The sequence below is a fragment of the Panulirus ornatus genome, chromosome 56 (genome assembly GCF_036320965.1).
Source record: "Panulirus ornatus isolate Po-2019 chromosome 56, ASM3632096v1, whole genome shotgun sequence".
Taxonomy (NCBI): Eukaryota; Metazoa; Arthropoda; class Malacostraca; order Decapoda; family Palinuridae; genus Panulirus; species Panulirus ornatus.
Genome location: NC_092279.1, coordinates 27,561,323 through 27,575,376, shown reverse-complemented (window position 1 = coordinate 27,575,376; position 14,054 = coordinate 27,561,323). Strand labels below are relative to the sequence as shown.

Sequence of the window (14,054 nt, the reverse complement as noted above, 5' to 3'; positions counted from 1 at the left end):
CGATCACACAAAATCTTTTTCACTCCATCTTTCCACCTCCAATTTGGTCTCCCTCTTCTCCTCGTTCCCTCCACCTCCGACACATATATCCTCTTGGTCAATCTTTCCTCACTCATTCTCTCCATGTGCCCAAACCATTTCAAAACACCCTCTTCTGCTCTCTCAACCACGCTCTTTTTATTTCCACACATCTCTCTTACCCTTACGTTACTTACTCGATCAAACCACCTCACACCACACATTGTCCTCAAACATCTCATTTCCACCACATCCATCCTCCTGTGCACAACTCTATCCATAGCCCACGCCTCGCAACCATACAACATTGTTGGAACCACTATTCCTTCAAACATACTCATTTTTGCTTTCCGAGATAATGTTCTCGACTTCCACACATTCTTCAAGGCTCCCAGAATTTTCGCCCCCTCCCCCACCCTATGATCCACTTCCGCTTCCATGGTTCCATCCGCTGCCAGATCCACTCCCAGATATCTAAAACACTTCACTTCCTCCAGTTTTTCTCCATTCAAACTCACCTCCCAATTGACTTGACCCTCAACCCTACTGTACCTAATAACCTTGCTCTTATTCACATTTACTCTTAACTTTCTTCTTTCACACACTTTACCAAACTCAGTCACCAGCTTCTGCAGTTTCTCACATGAATCAACCACCAGCGCTGTATCATCAGCGAACAACAAGTGACTCACTTCCCAAGCTCTCTCATCCCCAACAGACCTCATACTTGCCCCTCTTTCCAAAACTCTTGCATTCACCTCCCTAACAACCCCATCCATCAACAAATTAAACAACCATGGAGACATCACACACCCCTGCTGCAAACCTACATTCACTGAGAACAATCACTTTCCTCTCTTCCTACACGTACACATGCCTTACATCCTCGATAAAAACTTTTCACTGCTTCTAACAACTTGCCTCCCACACCATATATTCTTAATACCTTCCACAGAGCATCTCTATCAACTCTATCATATGCCTTCTCCAGATCCATAAATGCTACATACAAATCCATTTGCTTTTCTAAGTATTTCTCACATACATTCTTCAAAGCAAACACCTGATCCACACATCCTCTACCACTTCTGAAACCACACTGCTCTTCCCCAATCTGTTGCTCTGTACATGCTTTCACCCTCTCAATCAATACCCTCCCATATAATTTACCAGGAATACTCAACAAACTTATACCTCTGTAATTTGAGCACTCACTCTTATCCCCTTTGCCTTTGTACAATGGCACTATGCACGCATTCCGCCAATCCTCAGGCACCTCACCATGAGTCATACATACATTAAATAACCTTACCAACCAGTCAACAATACAGTCACCCCCTTTTTTAATAAATTCCACTGCAATACCATCCTAACCTGCTGCCTTGCCGGCTTTCATCTTCCGCAAAGCTTTTACTACCTCTTCTCTGTTTACCAAATCATTTTCCCTAACCCTCTCACTTTGCACACTGCCTCGACCAAAACACCCTATATCTGCCACTCTATCATCAAACACATTCAACAAACCTTCAAAATACTCACTCCATCTCCTTCTCACATCACCACTACTTGTTATCACCTCCCCATTTGCGCCCTTCACTGAAGTTCCCATTTGCTCCCTTGTCTTACGCACTTTATTTACCTCCTTCCAGAACATCTTTTTATTCTCCCTAAAATTTAATGATACTCTCTCACCCCAGAGAGCGTTATTGGATTACGTGTTAATTGATAGGCGCGTGAAAAAGAGACGTTTGGATGTTAATGTGCTGAGAGGTGCAACTGGAGGGATATCTGATCATTATCTTGTGGAGGCGAAGGTGAAGATTTGTAGAGGTTTATAGAAAAGAAGAGAGAAGTTGTGAGAGTAAGTGAGTTTGGGAAGGAGTCTTGCATAAGGAAGTACCAGGAGAGACTGAATGCAAAATGGAAAATGGTGGAGCAAAGGACATAAGGGGAGTGGGGGAGGAATGGGATGTATTTAGGGAAGCTGTGATGGCTTGCGCAAAAGAATCTTGTGGCATGAGGAACGTGGGAGGTGGGGAGATTAGAAAGGGTAGTGAGTGGTGGGATGAAGAAGAAATATTATTAGTGGAGAAGAGAAAGGCATATGGACAATTTTTGTAGGGAAATAGTGCAAATGACTGGGAGATATTTAAAAGAAAGAGGCAGGATGTCAAGAGAAAGATGCAAGAGGTGAATAAGAGGGCAAATGAGAGTTGGGGTGAGAGAGTATCATTAGATTTTAGGGAGAATGAAAAGACGTTTTGGAAGGAGGTAAATAAAGTGCGTCAGACAAGAGAACAAATGGGAACATCAGTTAAGAGGGCTAATGGGGAGGTAATAACAAGTAGTGGTGATGTGAGAAAGAGATGGAGTGAGTTTTGAATGTGTTAGATGATAGAGTGGCAGATTTAGGGTGTTATGGTCGAGGTGGTGTGCGAATTGAGAGGGTTAGGGAGAATGATTTGGTAAACAGAGAAGAGGAAGTAAAAACTTTACAGAAGATGAAAGCTGGCAAGGCAGCGGGTTTGGATGGTATTGCAATGGAATTTATTAAAAAAGGGAGTGACTGTGTTGTTGACTGGTTGGTAAGGATACTTACTGTATGTATGACTCATGGTGAGGTGCCTGAGGATTTGCAGAATGTATCCACAGTGCCATTGTACAAAGGCAAAGGGGATAAAGGTGAGTGTTCAAATTACAGAGTTATATGTTAGTTGAGTATTCCTGGGAAATTATATGGGAAGGTATTGATTGAGAGAATGAAGGCATGCACAGAGCATCAGATTGGGGAAGAGCAGTGTGGTTTTAGAAGTGGTAGATGATGTGTGGATCAGGTGTTTGTTTTGAAGAATGTATGTGAGACATACCTAAAAAAGCAAATGGATTTGTATGTAGCATTTATGGATCTGGAGTGGGCATATGATAGAGTTGATAGAGATGCTCTGTGGAAGGTATTAAGAATATATGGTGTGAGATGCATGTTGCTAGATGCAATGAAAAGTTTTTATCGAGGATGTAAGGCATGTGTACAAGTAGGATGAGAGGAAAGTGATTGGTTAGTGAATATCGGTTTGTGGCAGGGGTGCGTGATGTCTCCATGGTTGTTTAATTTGTTTATGGATGGGGTTATTAGGGAGGTGAATGCAAGACTTTTGGAGACGGGCAAGTATGCAGTCTGTTGTGGATGAGAGAGTTTGGGAAGTGAGTCAGTTGTTATTCGCTGATGATACAGCACTGGTGGCTGCTTTGGGTGAGAAACTGCAAAAGCCGGTGATTTAGTTTGGTAAAGTGTGTAAGAAGATCGCTGAGAGTAAATGTGAATAAGAGCAAGGTTATTAGGTACAGTAGGGTTGAGGGTCAAGTCAGTTGGGAGGTAAGTTTGAATGGAGAAAAACTGGGGGGAGTGAAGTGTTTTAGATATTTGGGAGTGGATTTGGCAGTGGATGGAACCATGGAAATGGAAGTGAGTCAGAGGGTGGTGGAGGGGGTGAAAGTTGTGGGAAGGTTGAAAAGTTTGTCAAACACGAGAACATTATCTTAGAAAGTAAAAATGGGTATGCTTGAAGGAATTCTTGTTCCAACAATGTTATATGGTTGCAAGGCATGGGCTATTGATAGAGTTGTGTGGAGGAGAGTGGATGTGTTGGAAATGAGATGTTTGAGGACAATATGTGGTGTGAGATGGTTTGAACGAGGAAGGAATGAAAGGGTAAGAGAGATGTGTGGTAATAAAAATAGTGTGGTTGAGAGAGCAGAAGAGGGTGTTTTGAAATGGTTTGGTCACATGGAGAGAATGAGTGAGGAAAGATTGATAAAGAGGATATATGTGTCAGAAGTGGAGGGAGCAAGGAGAAGTGGGAGACCAAATTGGAGGTGGAAGGATGGAGTGAAAAAGATTTTGAGTGATCGGGGCCTGAACATTCAGGAGGGTGAAAGGCGTGCAAGGAATAGAGTGAATTGGAATAATGTGGTATACCGGGGTCGACGTGCTGTCAATGGACTGAACCAGGGCATGTGAAGCATCTGGGATAAACCATGGAAAGTTTTATTGGGCCTGGATGTGGAAAGGGAGCTGTGGTTTCACCTGAATCACCCATCAGCACTGTATCATCAATGAACCACAACTGACACACTTCCCAAGCCCTTTTATCAACAACAGACTGCATATTTACCCCTCTCTCTAAAACTCTTGCATTCACCACCCTAACCACCCCATCCATAAAGAAATTAAACCACCATGGAGACATCACACACCCTCACCACAAGCCGACATTCACTGGGAACTAATCTCTTTCCTCTCTTCCTACTCATATACATGCCTTACATTCTAGGTAAAAACTTTTCACTGCTTCTAGCAACTGCTAGCTTAAATACATCCCATTCCTCCCCCACTCCCCTTACCAAGCTCTCACCTTTTGCCATTCTGCACTCAATCCCTCCTGGTACCTCCTCACACAGGTCGTCTTTCCAGGGTCACTTCCTCTCACCACTCTCTTCTCCTTAGCATTCTCTCTTCTTTTCTGAAAACCTTTACAAATCTTCACCTTCACCTCCACAAGATAGTGAATAGACATCCCTCCATTTACCCCTCTCAGCACATTAACATCCAAAAGTCTCTCTTTCACACGTCTATCAATTAACACGTAACCCAATAATGCCCGCTGGCCATCTCTCCTACTCACATATGTATTCTTATGTATATCTCTCTTTTTAAACCAGGTATTCCCAGTTACCAGTCCTTTTTCAGCACACAAATCTACAAGCTCTTCACCATGTCCATTTACAACACTGAACACCCAATGTACACCAATTATACCCTCAACTGCCACCTTGTTCACCTTTGCATTGAAATCAACCATCACTATAACCCAGTCTCGTGCATCAAAGCTGCTAACATTTTCACTCAGCTGCTCCTAAAACACTTTCCTCTCATGATCTTTCTTCTCATGCCCAAGTGCATAGGCACCAACAATCACCCATCACTCTCTATCCACTTTCAGTTTTACCCGTATCATTCTAGAGTTTACTTTCTTACACTCTTTCGCATATATATAGCATTAATAGAATGACCTTTATTAGGGCCTCAGTTGCCTGTATCATTTCAGCTTTTTTAAAAAAGTGGAAATAACCTAATATATGGAAATAATCTATGACCTGACCTAAGCATGTCTCATGAGGTCTTGCTTAAGCTCAAGTCTTCTGGTTCCTAAGTCTAAAGAAATTAGGTCAGGATTTAAAAACTCCTTTTCATTTACCATACAGTAGATAAATTGATACTTAGGAGGGCTATGAATATCAGATACCATAGCTGGAACACATTTAGAAATCAAGAACAATTATGAGAACCTACATATGATATGTGAAAAGTATGTGATTGTTATGGAATATAATGGAATTCAAAGGGATTCAAACAGCAACAGATCATGAACATAGATTATATCATGGTAGATTTTAAAATATTTGCTGCATTGAAAAAGTTACAGTCCAAATCATGCACCACTGGCCTTATTGTATTCTCCTCAATATATAATCATTAGCTTTCTAAAGTAAGTGATGTTCCACAGTCAGTCTTAAGGTGCCTTTAAACTGTAATTCTGCCGAAGTATGATGTCGATAAGTGAAAGAAATATGATTTTACCTCAACCAGACTAGCTTATTATGTACACAAGAGCAAGATTTTACCACCAAACTAGCTTATTTTGCACACAAGAGTAAGATTTTACCAGCAAACGAAATTCTGGGACCTTGATGATTGCAGCTGTTCTTTTGTAGGGTAAGTTAATCCACAGATAAGGTGGCTCTTGAGGATCTTAGTAGTTATTTGAAGATACTTATTATCTCATTAATACTATATTGGTACGTATTATACTGTATTGAGATTTTTTTTTTTTATTATACTTTGTCGCTGTCTCCCGCGTTTGCGAGGTAGCGCAAGGAAACAGACGAAAGAAATGGCCCAACCCCCCCCCCCCCATATACATGTATATACATACATCCACACACGCAAATATACATACCTACACAGCTTTCCATGGTTTACCCCAGACGCTTCACATGCCCTGCTTCAATCCACTGACAGCACGTCAACCCCGGTATACCACATCGCTCCAATTCACTCTGTTCCTTGCCCTCCTTTCACCCTCCTGCATGTTCAGGCCCCGATCACACAAAATCTTTTTCACTCCATCTTTCCACCTCCAATTTGGTCTCCCTCTTTTCCTTGTTCCCTCCACCTCCGACACATATATCCTCTTGGTCAATCTTTCCTCACTCATCCTCTCCATGTGCCCAAACCACTTCAAAACACCCTCTTCTGCTCTCTCAACCACGCTCTTTTTATTTCCACACATCTCTCTTACCCTTACGTTACTCACTCGATCAAACCACCTCACACCACACATTGTCCTCAAACATCTCATTTCCAGCACATCCATCCTCCTGCGCACAACTCTATCCATAGCCCACGCCTCGCAATCATACAACATTGTTGGAACCAATATTCCTTCAAACATACCCATTTTTGCTTTCCGAGATAATGTTCTCGACTTCCACACATTCTTCAAGGCCCCCAGGATTTTCGCCCCCTCCCCCACCCTATGATCCACTTCCGCTTCCATGGTTCCATCCGCTGCCAGATCCACTCCCAGATATCAAAAACACTTCACTTCCTCCAGTTTTTCTCCATTCAAACTCACCTCCCAATTGACTTGACCCTCAACCCTACTGTACCTAATAACCTTGCTCTTATTCACATTTACTCTTAACTTTCTTCTTCCACACACTTTTCCAAACTCAGTCACCAGCTTCTGCAGTTTCTCACATGAATCAGCCACCAGCGCTGTATCATCAGCGAACAACAACTGACTCACTTCCCAAGCTCTCTCATCCCCAACAGACTTCATACTTGCCCCTCTTTCCAAAACTCTTGCATTTACCTCCCTAACAACCCCATCCATAAACAAATTAAACAACCATGGAGACATCACACACCCCTGCCGCAAACCTACATTCACTGAGAACCAATCACTTTCCTCTCTTCCTACACGTACACATGCCTTACATCCTCGATAAAAACTTTTCACTGCTTCTAACAACTTTCCTCCCACACCATATATTCTTAATACCTTCCACAGAGCATCTCTATCAACTCTATCATATGCCTTCTCCAGATCCATAAATGCTACATACAAATCCATTTGCTTTTCTAAGTATTTCTCACATACATTCTTCAAAGCGAACACCTGATCCACACATCCTCTACCACTTCTGAAACCGCACTGCTCTTCCCCAATCTGACGCTCTGTACATGCCTTCACCCTCTCAATCAATACCCTCCCATATAATTTACCAGGAATACTCAACAAACTTATACCTCTGTAATTTGAGCACTCACTCTTATCCCCCTTTGCCTTTGTACAATGGCACTTTGCAAGCATTCCGCCAATCCTCAGGCACCTCACCATGAATCATACATACATTAAATAACCTTACCAACCAGTCAACAATACAGTCACCCCCTTTTTTAATAAATTCCACTGCAATACCATGCAAACCTGCTGCTTTGCCGGTTTTCATCTTCCGTAAAGCTTTTACTACCTCTTCTCTATTTACCAAATCATTTTCCCTAACCCTCTCACTTTGCACACCACCTCGAACAAGACACCCTATATCTGCCACTCTATCATCAAACACATTCAACAAACCTTTAAAATACCCACTCCATCTCCTTCTCACAGCACCACTACTTGTTATCACCTCCCCATTAGCCCCCTTCACTGAAGATCCCATTTGCTCCTTCGTCTTACGCACTTTGTTTACCTCCTTCCAAAACATCTTTTTATTCTCCCTGAAATTTAATGATACTCTCTCACCCCAACTCTCATTTGCCCTCTTTTTCACCTCTTGCACCTTTCTCTTGACCTCTTGCCTCTTTCTTTTATACCTCTCCCACTCATTTGCATTTTTTCCCTGCAAAAATTGTCCAAATGCCTCTCTCTTCTCTTTCACTAATACTCTTACTTCTTCATTCCACCACTCACTACCTTTTCTAATCAACTCACCTCCCACGCTTCTCATGCCACAAGCATCTTTTGCGCAAGCCATCACTGCTTCCCTAAATACATCCCATTCCTCCCCCACTCCCCTTACCTCCTTTGTTCTCACCTTTTTCCATTCTGTACTCAGTCTCTCCTGGTACTTCCTCACACAAGTCTCCTTCCCAAGCTCACTTATTCTCACCACTCTCTTCACCCCAACATTCTCTCTTCTTTTCTGAAAACCCCCACAAATCTTCACCTTTGCCTCCACAAGATAATGATCAGACATCCCTCCAGTTGCACCTCTCAGCACATTAACATCCAAAAGTCTCTCTTTCGTGCGTCTATCAATTAACACGTAATCCAATAACGCTCTCTGGCCATCTCTCCTACTTACATACGTATACTTATGTATATCTCGCTTTTTAAACCAGGTATTCCCAATCACCAGTCCTTTTTCAGCACATAAATCTACAAGCTCTTCACCATTTCCATTTACAACATTGAACACCCCATGTACATGAATGATTCTCTTAACTGCCACATTACTCACCTTTGCATTCAAATCACCCATCACTATAACCCGGTCTTGTGCATCAAAACCACTAACACACTCATTCAGCTGCTCCCAAAACACTTGCCTCCCATGATCTTTCTTCTCATGCCCAGGTGCATATGCACCAATAATCACCCATCTCTCTCCCTCAACTTTCAGTTTTACCCATATCAATCTAGAATTTACTTTCTTACACTCTATCACATACTCCCACAACTCCTGATGGGAGGGTATTGATTGAGAGGGTGAAGGCGTGTACAGAGCATCAGATTGGGGAAGAGCAGTGTAGTTTCAGAAGCGGTAGAGGATGTGTGGATCAGGTGTTTGCTTTGAAGAATGTATGTGAGAAATACATAGAAAAACAAATGGATTTGTATGTAGCATTTATGGATCTGGAGAAGGCAAATGATAGAGTTGATAGAGATGCTCTGTGGAAGGTTTTAAGAATATATGGTGTGGGAGGCAAGTTGTTAGAAGCAGTGAAAAGTTTTTATCGAGGATGTAAGGCATGTGTACGTGTAGGAAGAGAGGAAAGTGATTGGTTCTCAGTGAATGTAGGTTTGCGGCAGGGGTGTGTGTCTCCATGGTTGTTTAATTTGTTTATGGATGGGGTTGTTAGGGAGGTGAATGCAAGAGTTTTGGAAAGAGGGGCAAGTATGAAGTCTGTTGGGGATGAGAGAGCTTGGGAAGTGAGTAAGTTGTTGTTCGCGGATGATACAGCGCTGGTGGCTGATTCATGTAAGAAACTGCAGAAGCTGGTGACTGAGTTTGGTAAAGTGTGTGAAAGAAGAAAGTTAAGATTGAATGTGAATAAGAGCAAGGTTATTAGGTACAGTAGGGTTGAGGTTTAAGTCAGTTGGGAGGTAAGTTTGAATGGAGAAAAACTGGAGGAAGTAATGTGTTTTAGATATCTGGGAGTGGATCTGGCAGCGGATGGAACCATGGAAGCGGAAGTGAATCATAGGGTGGGGGAGGGGGCGAAAATTCTGGGAGCCTTGAAGAATGTTTAGAAGTCGAGAACATTATCTCAGAAAGCAAAAATGGGTATGTTTGAAGGAATAGTTGTTCCAACAATGTTGTATGGTTGCGAGGCGTGGGCTATGGATAGAGTGTGCACAGGAGGGTGGATGTGCTGGAAATGAGATGTTTGAGGACAGTTTGTGGTGTGAGGTGGTTTGATCGAGTAAGTAATGTAAGGGTAAGAGAGATGTGTGGAAATAAAAAGAGTGTGGTTGAGAGAGCAGAAGAGGGTGTTTTGAAATGGTTTGGTCACATGGAGAGAATGAGTGGGGAAAGATTGACCAAGAGGATATATGTGTTGGAGGTGGTGGGAAGGAGGAGAAGTGGGAGACCAAATTGGAGGTGGAAAGATGGAGTGAAAAAGATTTTGAGTGATCGGGGCCTGAACATGCAGGAGGGTGAAAGGCTTGCAAGGAATAGAGTGAATTGGAACGATGTGGTATACCGGGGTCGATGTGCTGTCAATGGATTGAACCAGGGCATGTGAAGCGTCTGGGGTAAACCATGGAAAGGTGTGTGGGGCCTGAATGTGGAAAGGGAGCTGTGGTTTCGGTGTATTATACATGACAGCTAGAGACTAAATGTGAACAAATGTGTCCTTTTTTGTCTTTTCCTGGTGCTGTCTTGCTTGGGGAGGGGGGCAAGAAATGCTATTTTGTGTGTGGCAGGTAACGACTGGAATGGATTAAGGCAGGAAGTATGGATATGTGCATTTGTACATATGTATATGTCTGTGTATGTATATGCTGAAATGTATATGTATGTATATGTGCATGTGTGGATGTATATGTATATACCTGTGTATGTAGGTGGGTTGGGCCATTCTTTCATCTGTTTCCTTGCACTACCTTGCTAATGTGGGAGACAGTAGTTAAGTGTAATAAATTTGTTTTTATTTGTGTCAAGAACTTCACTTCTTAATCACAAGCTTTGTTAAACCATTTTGTATTTTGACTTGATGAGATGCTTACTTCATTAGTCCCCAACTTACTTCAAAGTTGAATGAAAATTATTTGTATTAGTGCAGCCATAGGTACTTCTTGATGGCTCTCTCATATGGAAAGGATTTGGTGGCATCATCACTTATGTTATACTGACACAGCACAACTTGTAGTTTTCAGTGTTCACCATCTCACACTCCCCAACGTTTTTAAAAAGTGGTTATGAGATTTCATTGAATATTAAAGGAAGACAAAAATTTAAACTAAAGCATATTTTCTGCAGTGCTTGCTGGCAATGTGGAGGTGAGAGCGAGGTAGTCATTGCCTGCCAGAATGGGATGCTGGTACGATATTCTGTGCACTTTGATACAGGACTGTCATGCTCACTTCAGTTGTCTGCTCCATCACTTCTTTCTCTTATTAGAGAAAAGGATTCAAGTAAGTTTTATTGAATGTTGAGATAAACTCATGCTGCACGAAAACAGGATCATCAGTAGCAGAAACAACGTAAGTTGTGAGAAACCATCTTCCTAAGCGAAATATACTCTAGTTAGTTTGTTTATAGACTTGACATGATATATTAGGCAGCTCTGAGCATACTGTCGTGAGCATTGCCATAATGGTTTTCTTTCCCAGGAGCAAAAGTGTATACCATAGATATTTTCTGAAAACTAGGTCTGTATTGTGGTGAATCATTATACAGATGCCTCTCCAAATATTGTTTATGGTGTATAGTATTAAGATCCATATGCAGATGTGCATTTTTCTGTGTGCTACAAGCAGTGTTGTGGTGTTGAAGGTCTGCTAAAGGATGACTCTTCTTATCCTTGTTTCATTGTATTTTGAGTAGCAGTTCTGTATTTTTATTTTTACCATATATTGCTATATTGCTATCCCTAGGGATAGGGGAGAAAGAATACTTCCCACGCATTCCTCACGTGTTGTAGAAGGTGACTAAAGGGGACGGGAGCGGGGGGCCTCCCCTCTTTGTATTTTAACTTTCTAAAAGGGGAAACAGATGAAGGAGTCACACGGGGAGTGCTCATCCTCCTTGAAGGCTCAGATTGGGGAGTCTGAATGTGTGTTGATGTAACCAAGATGAGAAAAAAGGAGAGATAGGTAGTATGTTTGAGGAAAGGAACCTGGATGTTTTGGCTCTGAGTGAAACGAAGCTCAAGGGTAAAGGGGAAGAGTGGTTTGGGAATGTTTTGTGAATAAAGTCGGGGGTTGGTGAGAGGACAAGAGCAAGGGAAGGAGTAGCACTACTCTTGAAACAGGAGTGGTGGTAGTATGCGATAGAGTGTAAGAAAGTGAACTCAAGATTGATATTGGTAAAACTGAAAGTGGATGGAGAGAGATGGGTGATTATTGATGTATATACACCTGGGCATGAGAAGGAAGATCATGAGAGGAAAGTGTTTTGGGAGCAGCTGAGTGAGTATGTTAGTAGTTTTGATGCACGAGACCAGGTTATAGTGATGGGTGATTTGAATGCAAAGGTGAGTAATGTGGCAGTTGAGGGAATGATTGGTGTACATGGGGTGTTCAGTGTTGTAAATGGAAATGGTGAAGAGCTTGTAGATTTGTGTGCTCAAAAAGGGCTGGTGATTCGGAATATCTGGTTTAAAAAGAGAGATATACATAAGTATACATATGTAAGTAGGAGAGATGGCCGGAGAGCGTTATTGGATTATGTGTTGATTGATAGGCGCGTGAAAGAAAGACTTTTGTATGTTAATGTGCTGAGGGGTGCAACTAGAGGGATGTCTGATCATTATCTTGTTGGAGGCGAAGGTGAAGATTTGTAGAGGTTTTCAGAAAAGAAGAGAGAATGTTGGGGTGAAGAGAGTGGTGAGAGTAAGTGAGCTTGAGAAGGAGACTTGTGTTAGGAAGTAACAGGAGAGACTGAGTGCAGAATGGAAAAAGGCGAGAGCAAAGAAGGTAAGGGGAGTGGGGGAGGAATGGGATGTATTTAGGGAAGCAGTAATGGCTTGCACAAATGATGCTTGTGGCATGAGAAGCATGGGAGGTGGACAGATAAGAAAGGGTAGTGAGTGGTGGGATGAAGAAGTAAGATTGTTAGTGAAAGAGAAGAGAGAGGCATTTGGATGATTTTTGCAGGGATATAATGCAAATGACTGGGAGATGTTTAAAAGAAAGAGGCAGGAGGTCAAGAGAAAGGTGTAAGAGGTGAAAAAGAGGGCAAATGAGAGGTGAGGTGATGGAGTGTCATTAAATTTTAGGGAGAATAAAAAATGTTTTGGAAGGAGGTAAATAAAGTGCATAAGGCAAGAGAACAAATGGGAACATTAGTGAAGGGGGCTAATGGGGAGGTGATAACAAGTAGTTGTGATGTTAGAATGAGATGGAGTGAACATTTTGAAGGTTTGTTGAATGTGTTAGATGATAGAGTGACAGATATAGGGTGTTTTGGTCGAGGTGGTGTGCAAAGTGAGAGGGTTAGGGAGAATGATTTGGTAAACAGAGAAGAGGTAGTAAAAGCTTTGCAGAAGATGAAAGCTGGCAAGGCACCGGGTTTGGATGGTATTGCAGTGGAATTTAATAAAAAAGGGGATGACTGTGTTGTTGACTGGTTGGTAAGGATATTTGATATATGTATGACTCATGATGAGGTGCCTGAGGATTGGCGTAATGCATGCATAGTGCCATCATACAGAGGCAAAGGGGATAAAGGTGAGTGCTCAAATTACAGAGGTATAAGTTTGTTGAGTATTCCTGGGAAATTATATGGGAGGGTATTGATAGAGAGGGTGAAGGCATGTACAGAGCATCAGATTGGGGAAGAGCAGTGTGGTTTCAGAAGTGGTAGAGGATATGTGGATCAGGTGTTTGCTTTGAAGAATGTATGTGAGAAATACTTAGAAAAGCAAATGGATTTGTATATAGCATTTATGGATCTGGAGAAGGCATATGATAGAGTTGATAAGAGATGCTCTGTGGAAGGTATTAAGAATATATGGTGTGGGAGGCAAGTTGTTAGAAGCCGTGAAAAGTTTTTATTGAGGATGTAAGGCATGTATTCGAGTAGGAAGAGAGGAAAGTGATTGGTTCTCAGTGAATGTCGGTTTGCGGCAGGGGTGCGTTATGTCTCCATGGTTGTTTAATTTATTTATGGATGGTGTTATTAGGGTGGTAAATGCATGAGTTTTGGAGAGAGGGGCAACTGTGCAGTGAGTTGTGGATGAGAGGGCTTGGGAAGTGAGTCAATTGTTGTTCGCTGATGATACGGCGCTGGTGGCTGATTCGTGTGAGAAACTGCAGAAGTTGGTGACTTAATTTGGTGATGTGTGTGAAAGAAGAAAGCTGAGAGTAAATGTGAATAAGAGCAAGGTTATTAGGTACAATAGGGTTGAGGGACAAGTTAATTGGGAGGTACGTTTGAATGGAGAAAAACTGGAGGAAGTGAAGTGTTTTGGATATCTGGGAGTGGATTTGGCAGCGGATGGAACCATGGAAGTGGAA

At 42.1% G+C, this 14,054-nt stretch overlaps 1 protein-coding gene across 1 annotated transcript in view; it reads left to right on the top strand.

The window, feature by feature from the left end:
* Positions 1-14,054, top strand: part of LOC139766039 (spatacsin) — a 526,943-nt gene that overhangs the window by 13,571 nt on the left and 499,318 nt on the right. Inside the window, exon 2 of the mRNA XM_071694164.1 lies at positions 10,855-11,009. Within this exon, the coding sequence (XP_071550265.1) occupies positions 10,855-11,009 (155 nt within the window). The remainder of the gene's footprint in view (positions 1-10,854; positions 11,010-14,054) is intronic.